A 16284-nucleotide genomic window follows, 5' to 3' on the forward strand; every position below is an offset into this window, starting at 1 on the left:
GAGTAAATGAAGAAAGTGTTTGTAAACAATAACCACGTGTTTATTGTGCAACAAGTCTTTACATTCCTAAACATAAGACTATATTTAGTGACAACTTGAATGTTTTTAATCATCTAATAGAAGTTTCTGTATATGTTTCATGCACAAATGCATGAATGTTGACGTATATTTTCATTTCCGGCTTTACCAAGTGTGTAGAATCTAGACGCTACCATGTTTTTACCTCCAAATTGAAGAGTTCAAGTGCTACCATTGGTCAAGAATAATGTATTCGGAATGGGCGTGATTTTTATCTTCCGATAGATGGCGCAACATTGATATCATAAATGTTGGCTCAATCCGCCAAGGGTGAAGAGAGCGGGAGTGGATCGTAACCCTTGGCTAGCGAAGACGATAATTCCTAAACTGTTAGGACCACAACCCCCAAAATCAATCCAACCTTCCTTTTGTGGTTATAAACCTTGTGTTTAAATCTCATAGATTTCTATTTACTTATATTAAAGTTATTGTTCGGAAACCAAGTGTCTTCAGACAACGCTGATGAGGAAGTGATACCAATATGCAAAAAAAATTGCCGTCGTATAAAAACAGACCAAAACACAAACTTTACTATAACCACTGAACCATGAAAATGAGTACAAGGTCAGATGACACCGACCAGTTGGACATGTATACCTTACAATCATTCCATACACCAAATATATTAAACCTATTGCTTATGGTATCCAAGATTCAGTCATATATCCATATTCTTCCTCATTTCATTCCAGGTAGAGTGTTGTTTCATAAAACTGGGAAAATTCTAAAATTAACTTAGTCATACTAGGGACAATTTTAAATTTTAATGAAAAGAGCATAAAGTGAGACAGATTAATATTTATAGAACATCTAATGGATGTTATTTTGTAATGTAAAATCCTTTAATGTTTTTTTATTTGGGTCCAAAAAAGTGGTCTTATAAATAAGGTTTTTTTTCTAGGAGTTTCTCAAAAAAATAATAAATTTGACAAAACACCTAGCTATAGCTAGGCTAGCAACCATATATTTTTGGAAAACTAAAACCAAATGAACAGAGAACATCATGTAGCTAAATCTCTGAATGACTTCCCTGTATTTTCTCATTTCATCCAAATTTGTTAGGGGACACCATGGGTTGTATGCTTTTTTTCCAGATAGGGTCTAAAAGAGGTTTTCTGTATTCTGGAGCTCAAAAATAGGTCTAACAATTTTTACTTCTTTTTTGTCAACTAACCTGTTTTGTACAGCTGTACCAAATGGTAAATATATTTGCTAAAATAAAGGGATTCAGGAGATATATTAAAGAAGATTTATAACAGCATCCTGTTGAAAGATTTTTGTCAAATATTTTCCAAACATTGAATATTTGGATTGGAACTATTTTTCTTTGTATGAAGGAATCAAGCAAATTGATTCAGGCCTTGGATTCAGTCATTTAGCCATAAAATGACCAATAGTTAAATTCTTCTTCATCTCATTCCAGGTAGAGAGTTGTCTCATTGGTAATCATACCACATCTTATTTTTGTAAAACAGAATTCTGTAAAACAGGAAAATTCCAAATTAACATACTAGGAACAATTTTAAATATTCAAATGCAAAATTCAAAATATTAATTTGTATAGGAAGCTTTTACAGAGGTTTGATGGTAAACTGCTTTATTTCATTCAGAACGTTTTATATAACAGTGCATCAGTTTCCCATAAATATGATTAGATCTTTGATTGTCTATTATTTTTTTTATATGTACTCAACACGATACAGGATAGAAATACTAAGCAGGTTTTGTATTCTATTTGTTTCTTAGCCTACTACCAATCATTTTTACATACCTAGACAATGCAGTACTATTCCTCTTTTATTGCAATACATTATTCTAAAGATATTTAGGATGATAAATGTTTATTTTGGACATAAAGCTTTTGTCATCAAATTTCAGGAATTAGCATAAAAAAAATAACAATAAAAAAACTTTTATTATTCTAATTTGAAAAATCTTGGTGGAACCTTTGGGTATGACCAATCTTTTAAGCTAGCAAAACCTGTTCTAACTGGTTCAGGGGGTGTTTCCCTGGCAACACGAATATTTTCAACATTTTTCAAAATTTCTTCTTTATCTAAACCGTATTCCTCAATTTCTTTCTCTATGTCTTCCAGAATCTTCTCTTTATTCATCAAGTACTCTTCCTTTTCACGTTCAAGTACTAGGCGTAATTCTTCTTCTTTTTTATTCCTTATATCATCTGAAATGGTCTTATTTTCATTTATTCTATTCTGTCTTTTGCTAACACGCACTGTTTTCTTTGCTGGTATATATCTTATTTTCAATTCTTTTAGCAACCAAATAAATCGTTCATAATCTTCAGCTCTTAATTCTTTTAAAAATTTCTTTCTCTTTGCAATACTCTCATTCAGTACTGATTTATTTTTCTTATCCTGAAAGTAAACAATAGCACATTAGAATTACAAGTATGGTTTTGCCAATTAATGAGTAAATCATATTGCTCTGAATAGGTCTGCACGAAGCCAGGAACATGATTTGCTTTTCAGATTTTTTCTTATACTCTTTTTTTCTTCTTAATCATGTTAATTTCTCCAATTGCGGGTTTTAGTGATTATTTCTCCTTAAATCTCCTTAAAGTAGAGGAAGTCATATTTCAGGAAGTCATATTTCTCTATTGCAATCGATTGCCTTTTTAACATGTTACAAATCTTCTTCAAAAATTCTGTTTTTCATTGGGAACAAAATTTTGTGGTGTGAGCCATACACATAGCTACAACTGTTTGTGTCCGAACTAATATGAAAATTCCTCTTCCCTTGTTATTCCAAATATAAAATGAATTAAATTTCTAGTTATATAAGCATGATTAAATATCAAAACATTTTTACCAATTTATTTTCTATTCAAGTTATACATGTATTGATTTTATTTTTTGTACATAACTTTCTGTTTTAGTAACAGTGGCCTGGACACCAGATATATTGGTATATATTCTGAAAGGACCATTTCAAAATCATTTCATTTATTGTCGAGCCTAAGCGATCCTTCATTCCGTCGGCGTCGGCGGCGGCGTCAACAAATATTCACTCTGTGGTTAAAGTTTTTGAAATTTTAATAACTTTCTTAAAATATACTGGATTTCTACCAAACTTTGACAGAAGCTTGTTTATGATCATAAGATAATATCCAGAATTATTTTTTGTAAAAATAAAATTTCATTTTTTCCGAAATTTTACTTATAAATGGACTTAGATTTTTCTGCAGGGAAACATAACATTCACTCTGTGGTTAAAGTTTTTAGAATTTTAATAACTTTCTTAAACTATCCTGGGTTTGTACTAAACTTGGACAGAAGCTTGTTTATGATCATAAGATAGTATCCAGAAGTAAATTTTGTAAATAAATAAATCCATTTTTTCCATATTTTACTTTTAAATGGACTTAGTTTTTCTGCGGGGAACCATTACATTCACTCTGTGGTTAAAGTTTTTAAAATTTTAATAACTTTCTTAAACTATTCTGGGTTTGTACCAAACTTGGACAGAAGCTTATGTATGATCATAAGATTGTATCCAGAAGTAAAGTTTGTAAAAAGATTACTTTGTATTTTATATAATTTACTTTTAAATGTACTTAGATTTTCTTACAATCATAAAATAGTAACAAGAGGAATATTTTTATTGATTTTTTTCCACATTGTTGTTGAGCCTGTGATTTACAGCAAAAATAGGCGAGACACTGGGTTCCGCGGAAGCCTTACAAATTTTTTTATAATTGGTAAACTTCAGAATACCAGTAATAGACAATGATATCATTTGAGCACTGTTATATTCATAGTTACAGCAGCTATGTTAGTAGGTCAGAAGGCATAATAGACATAAATCCTTTCAAAAGATTCTGTATGGATAATTGTGACCTAGTTTAATGTATTTTGGCCCAGTCAATGAAAACACTGGGCAAGGTTAGCTGGAAAGTATGAGGAAAATATTCTACTTCAACTGCTTTTCTTCATTTACATGGGAATCTTGTTTAATTTTTTTGAAATTTATGCACAGTGTTTTCATATATAAGGTCTCATCTATGTGTCAGACTATCGTATGTATGATCTAATCATACACATTTACTTGTGTGAATATAATCTGGAACATGCAGTACATTAATTACAAACTTACTCCTGTTCTTTCTAGGCAATACGGTACCATCTTTCTTATGGAAATAGTAAATTTGACAACTGCAATGAAAATCAAAACATGTTAAGATTTTAATCAACTGTAAAAAGGTATAATTACAAAACCAATACTTTAAGTATTGCTATTCAGTTATTATCACATTTGATATGTCATTGTGTGGATTGATCATTTTGTTTTGAGAAGCTTTGGTCTATTTATTAGATGAAATTGGGTTTTGAACTAGCTTTCAGTATCTGAGTTCTCTAAGACCAGTACTTTTGTGTCTTAATGGTATTCATTTTGTTTAAATTTTGTTTAAAATTGTACTTTTTAAATTATAATAGTTCATGTACTGATTTGAGGAATCAAGCTTTTAAATTGATTGTTTTCCCTGCCACATTGTATACATGCCTTTTCCCTGCCACATTCTATACATGCCTTTTCCCTGCCACATTCTATACATGCCTGTCTCAAAGGTTGGAAGTCTTTTTTTATGGTCATTGCCAGATGATTGACAATTGCATTTTTTGTTGTTGCAGATGTAACCACTTCATTTGAACTTTGTGACTTGCTCACTGCCTATCCACAAATAATTCAATTGTTTTCAAATCCCTAAATCCTTCATATATTTATCTAGAATAGCTCTTTAAAATAAGGCCAATAGTTTTTTTTTATCAAACTATATGGAATGGATTCTGCTCATCAATGTTCTTTGGAATTTTCCATTTCTGCTTCTTTATTAATTTTTCTCAGAAAATACTTGTTCTACTTATCTGTGTTTTGATTTTAAGTATTATGTATAAGTTTTATAAAATTTTGTTTAGGCAAACTAAATTGAGGGTACATTTAATGCCTAGCAAAAAAAAAATCCAGAGAACATCTTGGCATAACTCATATATGATAAAATTCAGCTGATAGATTTTACAAAACGTTGTAAAAAAGTCAATTTGCTCATGCAGTATCAATAACATTTTTTTTAAATCTAAATAATTCCCAAAATATCCTTTACACTCCAATACCTTAAAGATTACCTTACTAGGTGCAATATACAAAATCATAAAAGTAAAATGAACTTTGTCCAATTTTGTTTACTTACTTTTCCTCTCCAGTTCAGCATTAGGACCAAACAACTCATCAATCTTTTTCATACATTCGTATTCTTTGTGAAATGAACGTTCTTTCTGTAACAAAAAGCAATTATTATCTTATTCATATATAAGTTCCTTTATGATTACAAAACAACCTGCCTTATTTACTGTTAAACATTTAATTTAAACTTTTATACATGTATAAAAATAATTACATATTTTTCATATTTTAGCTGAAACACTACGTTTGCATCAATAATTCATTAATATAATTATATCATGATAACTGTTGCATAAACTACAACCTTGTTCTTATGTAACTTTGTTGTACTGTTACACCACTGTCCCAGGTTAGGAGAGAGTTGAGGGCTCACAAACATATTTAACTTTCTGTATGTGCCTGTCCCAAGTGAGGAGCCTGTAGTTCAGTGGTTGTAGTTGCTTCATGTTTGTCATCGTAAATTGCTTTGATATAAATTAAAGAACCTTAGTGAGCACGCTCACATACCCCACGTCCCCACATTGTCATTAGAGAAATTAAATAAGTGTAAGAAAAAAAAAATTGTATAAGAAAAATTAATTTCCTGCCAATATGCACATCTAAATAGTATGTCCTTATTATCTACAAAATTTCATGAAATTCTGTTGTGTGGTTTCAGAGGAGTTGAGATGACAAACTGTTGCAGAAGTACATTGAAGCAAATAAGATCAAAGGGGCGTAACTCCTAGAAAAAAAATTGAATCGCAATTTCCCATCAATATGCACAACTACATAGTATGTCCTTATTATCTGAAAAGGTTTCCTGAAATTCTGTAGTGTGGTTTGAGAGAAGTTGCAATGACAAACTGTTGCAGTAGTACATGGAAGTAAATAAGTTCAAAGGGGCGTAATTCCTAGAAAAAAAATTGAATCGCAATTTCCCGTCGATATGCACAACTACATAGTATGTCCTTATTATCTGCAAAGGTTTCGTGAAATTCTGTTGTGTGGTTTGAGAGGAGTTGCGATGACAAACTTTTGCAGTAGTACATTAAAGTAAAAAGGTTCAAAGGGGCGTAACTCCTAGAAAAAAAATTGAATCACAATTTCCCATCCATATGCACAACTACATAGTATGTCCTTATTATCTGAAAAGGTTCGTGAAATTCTGTTGTGTGGTTTGAGAGGAGTTGCAATGACAAACAGTTGCGGTAGTACATTAAAGTAAATAAGTTCAAAGGGGCGTAACTCCTAGAAAAAAAATTGAATCGCAATTTCCTGTCGATATGCACAACTACATAGTATGTCCTTATTATCTGAAAAGGTTTCGTGAAATTCTGTTGTGTGGTTTAAGAGGAGTTGCGATGGCAAGAAACAGGACTGAGGGACAGACGGACTGACGGACAGACGCGTCAAAAACATTATACCCTCCGCAACTCGTTGCGTGGGGTATAATTGCTTTGATATTGTTAGTTTAATTTTCTCAATTGAATTGATTCATATTTTTCATGTCTGTATCTTTTATAGTCGACCATACTATATACAGTTTTCTTAGTGTTAAAGGCAGTATGGTGCTATAATTGCCTACATTTAATTCAGCTGAATTTGAGTGGATATTTGTGTCATTGGCAATCATACCACATCTCCTTTTTTATCTAAACTAAATAAAAATAATCAGTTAAGATCTATGTCTGTGTTAATTTTACAGCCACCATAACCTCCACTTGAACAATAATACTTTTTGCCTAAATGTTCCAAACTTCTTAATATTGAGCTTGTGTTACTAATAGCTTCAATTGAATACACTACAGGACAATGCAACCCTTCTTCATGATTCCTCATTTTCATTTTGAGTTATAATGGCCAAACCGGTGTTTCCAAAATAAGACCCACCAGACATGTTTCAACATTTTTGAAATCTTTTGCCTTTAGGCATTGAAGCTCATTGAATATTTAAAAGGTTCTTTTAACCAACAAGGGTCCTCATCCTTTAGAGTTTGCTATACTTTTAACAATGTAATAACACTCTAATAAGAAAATTAAGCTGCACACATTTTCTAATACAAGATGTATACTTGTTTAAGATAAAACTTGAAATAGGAATAAAATATATGATATACATGTATGTGTATATTATTGTCAGTTACTTTTACAAGAAGGTTTATTGTGCTTATGTCTTGGTCTTGCAGCCTTGTCCTCCCAAGTTTAAATTCTTTTGATAATCTTTGCAATAGTTTGAGTTTAGATTTCTAAAGCATATATATATTTGCTAGTTTATTTGAAGTTCTAAAGAATCCTTATCAAGGGAAAATCAATTTGGATGTCAGATATACAAAGAACTGCCAAATGACATCTGTTCAAAATAGGTATTTGGAATCAACTAATTTGCAAATGTAACTTTACTTACTGAGTCACAGAACTCCAAACTGAGTAGTCTTTTAACAGTATCATCTACACTGTAAATATAAACAAATACTTAGATTAGTGTTGGTTTATTATTATTCAGCTATCAATTTTTGGTCATTATGTTGGTATTAGCTATAGGAAACCACCAAATTTTAATATTCTAAGAAAAATAATTGACTCTAGACGTTTAATTTGTATATAAAGATTTGCAAACAATTAAATAATATCGGGTGCATGTAAATAAATTTATATCCAGGAAAATACATTTATTTCTCAATCCACATTTATTTCTAGTTTATCTGATGTTGATCTGAAACATATCTCAACTTGGTAGATATAACTAGTATGTCAGATTAACTTGGTAGATATAACTAGTATGTCAGATTTACTTGGTAGATATAACTAGTATGTTAGATTGACTTGGTAGATATAACTAGTATGTCAGATCGACTTGGTAGATATAACTAGTATGTCAGATCGACTTGGTAGATATAACTAGTATGTCAGATCGACTTGGTAGATATAACTAGTATGTCAGATCGACTTGGTAGATATAACTAGTATGTCAGATCGACTTGGTAGATATAACTAGTATGTCAGATTGACTTGGTAGATATAACTAGTATGTCAGATTTACTTGGTAGATATAACTAGTATGTTAGATTGACTTGGTAGATATAACTAGTATGTCAGATTGATTTGGTAGATATAACTAGTATGTCAGATCGACTTGGTAGATATAACTAGTATGTCAGATTAACTTGGTAGATATAACTAGTATGTCAGATAAGACCAATAAACATTTACAACCTGGTAGTTGTTACTACTTATTATAATAATCTTAAACATTTTTTAAATCTGTAGTACAAGGTCTTTAACCAATGGAATTCTTTACATTCTTAATTTTTTAATATTTGTGAACCTGTTTTGCACAGGGTTTCCATTTTTTTGCAACAAAATTTTCATGGTTTCTACCAATCTACAGGACATATATCTATTTCAAGGATGCTATCAGAGGACATACATTTACATGTAGTTCTCATAAGAAACAATCTTTGTTACTGTGTCCTGTATGCAAGTGTTACTCTCCACCTATTGCAGTTCGTTCAAAGTTCTGACAAAATTGCAATGCATTTTCTAACCAACTGGTGTAAATAACCACAGTCAAGTCATCACACTGCAAAGTGATACAATAATACAGATTTTAATTCCAGAAGACTGCATTTTGTCAAAGGTGCTAGGTATCAATTTTTCAAATCTAAAAAAAAATCCAAAGATAAGTTAAATTTCTTTGATAAATGTTTTTTTTTCTATGCATGCTACAAAGCTTTCTTCAACAAGAGTGCACACACTGAAATGTCTCGCCTTCTTTTCTTATCATTGATATTATGTTAGTAGTCCTAAGTACAAATGTATAAAGCTTTATTAAAAACTATCACATGAACTTAACATTAACCAAGATAACTAAACAAAGATCAATGAACCATGAAAATGAGGTCAAGGTCAGATGAACCATGCCAGGCAGACATGTACAGCCAGGGGTCGAAATTAGCGCTAGTACGGTAGTCCGGGACAGTAAAATTTGTGTCAGACCAGTAGATTTTGTCAGCTGGTGGTCCGTCGGACCAGTAGAAATTTGTCGATAAAAATCACTGATTACATCCCAATCTCCGTTTGTTTACAAAATAATTTACATGCGAAATCAATTACACAGTACTGGGAGGTATTACAATTGATCAAGTTAATTAATATCTCGGGTGAGCGTCCTTCACAACAATATAAAATGTGGAAATTTTTGGAAGGAGTTAAACCGCCAGATAAAAAAATTAAGATAACTGAAAATCAAAAGGAAGATCGAAATAAAGTATTCGAAAGTGACAAAAGGAAACGCAAATACCAAAAATCAAGGGAAAAAGATCGTGAATGGTTTCATTATATAGTAGATCGAAATTTAATGAACTGTACAATATGTGAAAAATTTGCAGTGACAGACCTAGATAGGAAATGTATTTTCGTAACTGGATCGTCAAATTTCAGATTGGATTGAAATGTGGAATATTTCTGGACAGCGCTCCAGACAACCTAGTCAGGCACCCTATGGTCGTTGTGAGGATTGCGATGACGTGGAAGACAATTTTGATACTCTTTCCGTCCTTGACCCCGATTTTGATAAAGAAAATCATTGAGATTACCAAAGCCTTTTAAAATCAAAATCAGAATAAAGACTTTTCCTTTGTTACTGTAACTTATGTAAACGAAAGCATCAAAATAAAATTAAACATCTGTCATTTATATTAGTGTTTGTCAAATTAATGTCATTTTTGCTGGACCAGTAGATTTGGAGCCAGACCAGTAGAGTTTTCAGTCCACTGGTCCGGCTGGCCAGTACACAAAAAAGCTTAAATTCGACCCCTGTGTACAGCTAACAATGCTTCCATACAACAAATATAGTTGACCTATTACTTATAGTTTAAGAAAAATAGACCAAAACACAAAAATTTAACACTGAGCCATGAACCGTGAAAATAAGGTCAAGGTCAAATAAAACCTGCGTGACTGACATATAAATCATAAAATATTTCCATACACCAAATATAGTTGACCTATGGCATATAGTATTAGATAAAAAGACCAAAACTCAAAAACTTAAACTTTGACCACTCAACCATGAAAATGAGGTCAAGGTCAGATGACATCTGGCCGCTACTGCTAGACATCTATACCTTACAATCATTCCATACAACAAATATAGTAGATCTATTGCATAAAGTATAAGAAAAACAGACAAAAACACAAAAACTTAACTATAACCACTGAACCATGAAAATGAGGTCAAGGTCAGATGACACCTGCCAGTTGGACATATACACATTACAGTCCTTCCATACACAGAATATACTAACCCTATTGCTTATAGTATCTGAGATATGGACTTGACAACCAAAACTTAACCTTGTTCACTGATCCATGAAATGAGGTCGAGGTCAAGTGAAAACTGTCTGACGGGCATGAGGACCTTGCAAGGTACACACATACCAAATATAATTATCCTATTACTTATAATAAGAGAGAATTCAACATTACAAAAAATCTGAACTTTTTTTTCAAGTGGTCACTGAACCATGAAAATGAGGTCAAGGACATTTGACTGACGGAAACTTCGTAACATGAAGCATCTATATACTACAAAGTATGAAGCATCCAGGTCTTCCACATTCTAAAATATAAAGCTTTTAAAAAGTTAGCTTACAGCGCCGCCTGCCGGATCACTATCCCTATGTTGAGCTTTCTGCAACAAAAGTTGCAGGCTCGACAAAAATTAATAAAGATGGAATAAATCTTAGTTCTATGTTCTCATTAAGTTTTAAAGGGAGATAAGATCAATTTATCCAAAAAATGGGGGAAATCAATGATTTTAGATTATCTCCCATGGAAACTTATTGTAGCTTTTCATATATTTTACTGGATATATCATGTAACATACTAATGGCTGATTCTTGTGGATAAATAATTGAATGCCTTAGCTTGCACATAACTTTATAAAGGGAGAACAGTCTAAAGGACTGTAAAAGTGACATCAACCAAAATTGAACTGGATCTCTGTTTTATGGTATCAAAGTTTCAAAACATTTGGTTGAGGCAAACTAGAATGGAAACTAATTTAAAGACAGATGTATAAGGGTAACACTTAATGCTCTCTTAGCATAGAGGCTGGAGCATAAGAATCATATAAATGCTTAATTTGGATATTTTTATAGAAAAATTCTAAAATTACTACTAACCACATAATGATTGCACCAAATTATGAGTTACTTCCCCTTTAAACCCTGGTGTTTCTAAAACAAAGATTACTAAATATGGAAGATACATAAAAGTCATTTGATGAAGTATACTAGTAAAATGCACATGTAATGGGCTTTGTCTATCTTTAATTTTTGGGCATACAGATTTTATCTGATACCTTTTCTCTTGACTGTTTTCAGATCAGAACCAACAAAGATGGTCTTATCGATCTACATATAACTTACTCTTCTAGACCTCCAATTTCTTTGAATGGGAAAAATAATTCCTCTTTGTTAACCTTATCTGTTTCCTTTACCAAATCACCTATATTAGAAGAGAATTATAAATTTTAATTAACAATATAATAAGATACTGTTAATTCAGAAATTATTGTGTGCATTTATTATGGTGATTTTTTCATTTTAGACAATAAATAAGATTTTGATTTTTTCAATATTGAAAAAATCCTACTGATTTCACCTAAAAATTTCAAAATGTGAGTTTAAATTATTGCTACTATAACCCTGTCACATTTTTCCCAATAACAAAAACATCGCAATATTTCTGACTTTACAGTATAGAGAAAAAAAACACATAACAAAAGTGTACAATAACACACAGTAAAGGCTTAGGATAGATCATGGACATCATGCGATTATTTCAAGCCAAAAGTGTCAAGAAAACTCAAACATTTTACTTCTGTTGGTCTAAGAGTAATCTGATTGAAATAAGATCATGTGTCAACACTGCCCAAGGATCTGACACTTAGGCCCACTGTTCTCTTGTAATTCCTGTATAATTGACGTTTTCCATGTTTTGGGGATCCTATTGTTTTGTTGCTATGTCAGGTGCAGCTCCTCAAAATTTGAAAACAGAACTTTGATAAATAAGGGAACATTGCACAAATTAAAATATAAGAACAGGAAGTAGAATGTTACGTTGTCTGATCCATGTAAGTGCAATGATATCAGAACAGGAAGTAGAATGGTACTTTGTCTGATCCATGTAAGTGCAATGATATCAGAACAGGAAGTAGAATGGTACTTTGTCTGATCCATGTAAGTGCAATGATATCAGAACAGGAAGTAGAATGGTACTTTGTCTGATCCATGTAAGTGCAATGATATCAGAACAGGAAGTAGAATGGTACTTTGTCTGATCCATGTAAGTGCAATGCAAACAAATGGCTACAATTATGGGTTACCTAAAATTTCATAACATTGTGAATTGCAGAAGACTCTAAAACCACTGAGTTAACTCTCAAAAGCAATTTTTGACTATGAATAAATAAAATGTCCATCATTTCTTTATATGGTGAGGGTATAGTTTGAAATTAACTGTGTATATAAGTGCATGTGGGGATATAGTTTTAATTGACTGTGTTAATGGTATTGATAAGGTTGTAAATTGTCTGAGTATATGGTGACGATATAGTTTTAAATTGTCTGTGTATATGGTGACGTTTTCAATTAACTGTGTATATAAGTGGGGATATAGTTTTAATTGACTGTGTTTATAGTGCAATATAGTTTTAAATTGTCTGTGTATATGGTGACGTTTTCAATTAACTGTTACTTATGTAATAACATATCATAGTTACCTGAAAAGTCAAAATTAAATATCTCCCTCTTCCTTGCATAACATCTAACTTGAGATTTAATTTGTCCACCTAAAAACAATATTTTCATTAGTTGATATTATGATGTAATAATTTAATATTAAAGTGTATTTCAACAATCAATGAGAATTCAAACAGGTTTTACCTACATACATGTAGGTATTTGTGGTTAACAGCTCCTTATATATTGGAAATAATAAGAACTACAAAATATATGTAAATACAATCTTACAGCAGAATTTTTCAGGAAAAAAAATGCATCCAAAATAGACTTAAAAAATAAACAAGAATGTGTCCATAGAATAAATATATTGAGAATTGTGCACAGCTGCCCTCACACTTTTAATTTCTATGTTCAGGGGACAGTGAAATTGGGGTTAAAACTCTAAGTTGGCATTAAAATTAGAAAGATCATAAAGAAATATGTGTACTAAGTTTCAAATTGATTGGACTTCAACTTAATCAAATATTACCTCGACCAATAACTTAAAATCTGAAGCAGGACAGGCAGACAGACTAACAAAGGGAAGAACGAATGCACTGACCTGATAACATAACAACCATTAGTATATGGGGCATAATAACTGGATTTTGATCCTATGTAATTTTAAATGCATGCATATGTGACCTTCCAAAATTAGTTGATTCATTACTTTAAAAAGTAATAAGAAAGAAAGTATGCATATTGTTTGTTTATTGCAGCACTTAAAACTGAGCTGAATAAATACATCAAATATATTAACAATTTAATATTGCAATCATTTAACATCAATCATTTTTAAAGAAACCGACTAAAGACATGATTGAGATACAGAGGCAAACTCCCTTGTTTCTATAGATATTGCAAAGCAAATGGTGTTTCAGGAAAAACAGAATGCATATTGTGATCAATTATGCAAAAAAAAATCTATATAAGACAGTCAGTGTTCTCCCCAGAATTTTTTAGTGTGCGATATCCAACTGATTTGTCTATTGCTTTGCAATATGTTTTGACATTTGTACTGCAATGTCATGTATTTATTTATACATATGGATGCATGTACATGTATATATAGAGGGGAAATATGTTACATGTTTGTTAATGTTTACTACATGTATTATGCTAATTAAAAATGCATTTATAATTGAAATACATGTGTAAATTTTCAGATTTGATTGCAAACATACAAGACATCATATAGATTGATTTATTCACAAGGTATTGCAGTTTTATTGAAATATTGTGGTGTTTACCCCTTTTCTAAACATGTCAACTTGTCAAGTACACTTTTTAGTATGGAATATCAAAACTTTCAATTGTAAAATAAAATACAATAGGTCACACAATTTCAGGATAATCAGTATGGTCTGTGGACAAATTTAGATTAGCACTAATGTTAAACATGCACAATGTAAATGACTAAAGAACTTTACAAATGAGCTAACAAAAATGTTTTAAGAGTACAGTTGTCATAAACTTAAATTGTCATGAATCCTCCTTAAGCTGACAGACATCAATCAGTCAATCAATCAAACTGAGCAATTAACATTATTAAGAAACTGTTAGGTAAACAATAAGTCAGTATATAGATGTGTTGATTATTGGTGCTAATTAAACTAGCAAGTGTTTATTTTTCATAAGTTTGACAAATTACTTTAAAATTTTAACAAGGAGCTGACTAATTGATTATTGGTGCTAATTAAACTAGCAAGTGTTTATTTTTCAATACTTTGACAAATTACATTTAAACTTAACAAACTGATAAACAAAGGAGCTGACAAATCTTTCTGTAAAATTTACAAACTTAAATGAATATCAAAGTCATTTAAATTACCTTAGTCTATATATATATAGCTAACAGTTTTAATTCTTTCCATCAAAATATATCAAATGATTATTTGACAAAATTGAATTGTTCTGAAAATTATCAACACATACTGCACTTAAAATAAAGCTGGATATTCTTTCATAAAAAAAAAAAAAATATTAAGAGAAGAGTTTTTTTTTAGTGTTGGACCCTGAAGGTCAATAAGTTAAGTTGTTGGGTTGCACTCTCATCATTACATTAAAATACTACCAACATTAGAGCCCATTTAAGTGCGGGATTAATCTGATGTATTTTCGATAGACCATCTTAGAGAAAATTTCTGTGGTTGAATATTGCTCACCTTACTTTATCACCCAGCAATTTATGTTTTCCTCGATACTATTATAAATTAACAAACAACAACATATATATAAAGATACAAAGTATAGAGGAATGTGCACCACAATCGCGAAAAGATAAAGAGAAAGAGCAGTTCCTAATGCAATTCTATGAACATGATGTACAGTATGGTACAGGGGGTATATCAAAAACCCATTATGTATGTTTTCTAGGTTATAAATTCCAGGCTAAAAAAGAATTTTAACATTTGATTTAACCTTTTCGACTTTTAGTGCGGTCTTTAATTGAAAAGTTTCATATTGTTTTAAGTTGTGCTGTCTTGAGTCTAATTAGTGCTGTAATTTAATAAACATGATTTATATTGTGCTGCCTCAAGTCTATCAAACATTTTTTTAATTTATTATATATTATGTATTTACTAAAAAGGGTTAAAAAATATTTCAAATGTTCATAGACAATTTTAATTTTCCCTAAAATGGGTTAAATTCTGGCGCTCAAATGGGTTATACTTTGACGCTCAAACGTTGTTTTTTTTCTCGCTCAAATGTCCTCTGCCTCTCCAACCTTAGGAAATGTAACACATTATCTTTTGATTTAATTAACTAACACATGCATAAATGTATTCATGATGATGTTTACAATATTATTTTTCTTGAAGATAGGTCCAATAGACTGTTAGGACGAAGGGTCAACATACCTTACCTTATGCATTAAAAAAAATCATAATTATATGTACTAATGTATCCTTAAAGCATGGACGTATATCAAATATGCCCTTGCTTCTAAATATACACTACAGGGTAAAAAATAGACATTTGTATTTTAAAATACCATTTTTTTTCAGTAGACAATTTGGAGCAACTTTAATGTCTTTTTCAATATGGTTTTTGTCTAGAATGAATATGCTGTTTGTACGGGAAAGAGTGGATAATGTTGCGGTTGAATTGCTTGAAAATCTATTGAAATGTTTGCATAAAGTGGAAAATGTGAGTGTTCTCTGCATGTTTTCTGACACCGGAAGTTTAGTTTTTAAACTTGCGCGGACATGATCGGAAGCGGAAACATATTTCATTC

The 16284-nt window shown here is 31.2% G+C and overlaps 1 protein-coding gene across 1 annotated transcript; it reads right to left on the reverse strand.

Annotated features, from left to right (window-relative positions):
• Positions 1-1974: 1974 nt before the first annotated feature.
• Positions 1975-16259, reverse strand: LOC134686909 (small ribosomal subunit protein uS15m-like). The gene is made up of 7 exons (XM_063546747.1): positions 16042-16259; positions 13046-13114; positions 11691-11769; positions 7664-7712; positions 5285-5369; positions 4192-4250; positions 1975-2453 (listed from the first exon to the last, which is right to left on the reverse strand). Exons 1-7 carry the CDS (start codon positions 16211-16213, stop codon positions 1995-1997), a joined length of 972 nt encoding a protein of 323 aa, XP_063402817.1. The 5' UTR covers positions 16214-16259; the 3' UTR covers positions 1975-1994.
• Positions 16260-16284: the final 25 nt, after the last annotated feature.

This window comes from Mytilus trossulus, chromosome 10 (assembly GCF_036588685.1).
Source record: "Mytilus trossulus isolate FHL-02 chromosome 10, PNRI_Mtr1.1.1.hap1, whole genome shotgun sequence".
Classification (NCBI taxonomy): domain Eukaryota; kingdom Metazoa; phylum Mollusca; class Bivalvia; order Mytilida; family Mytilidae; genus Mytilus; species Mytilus trossulus.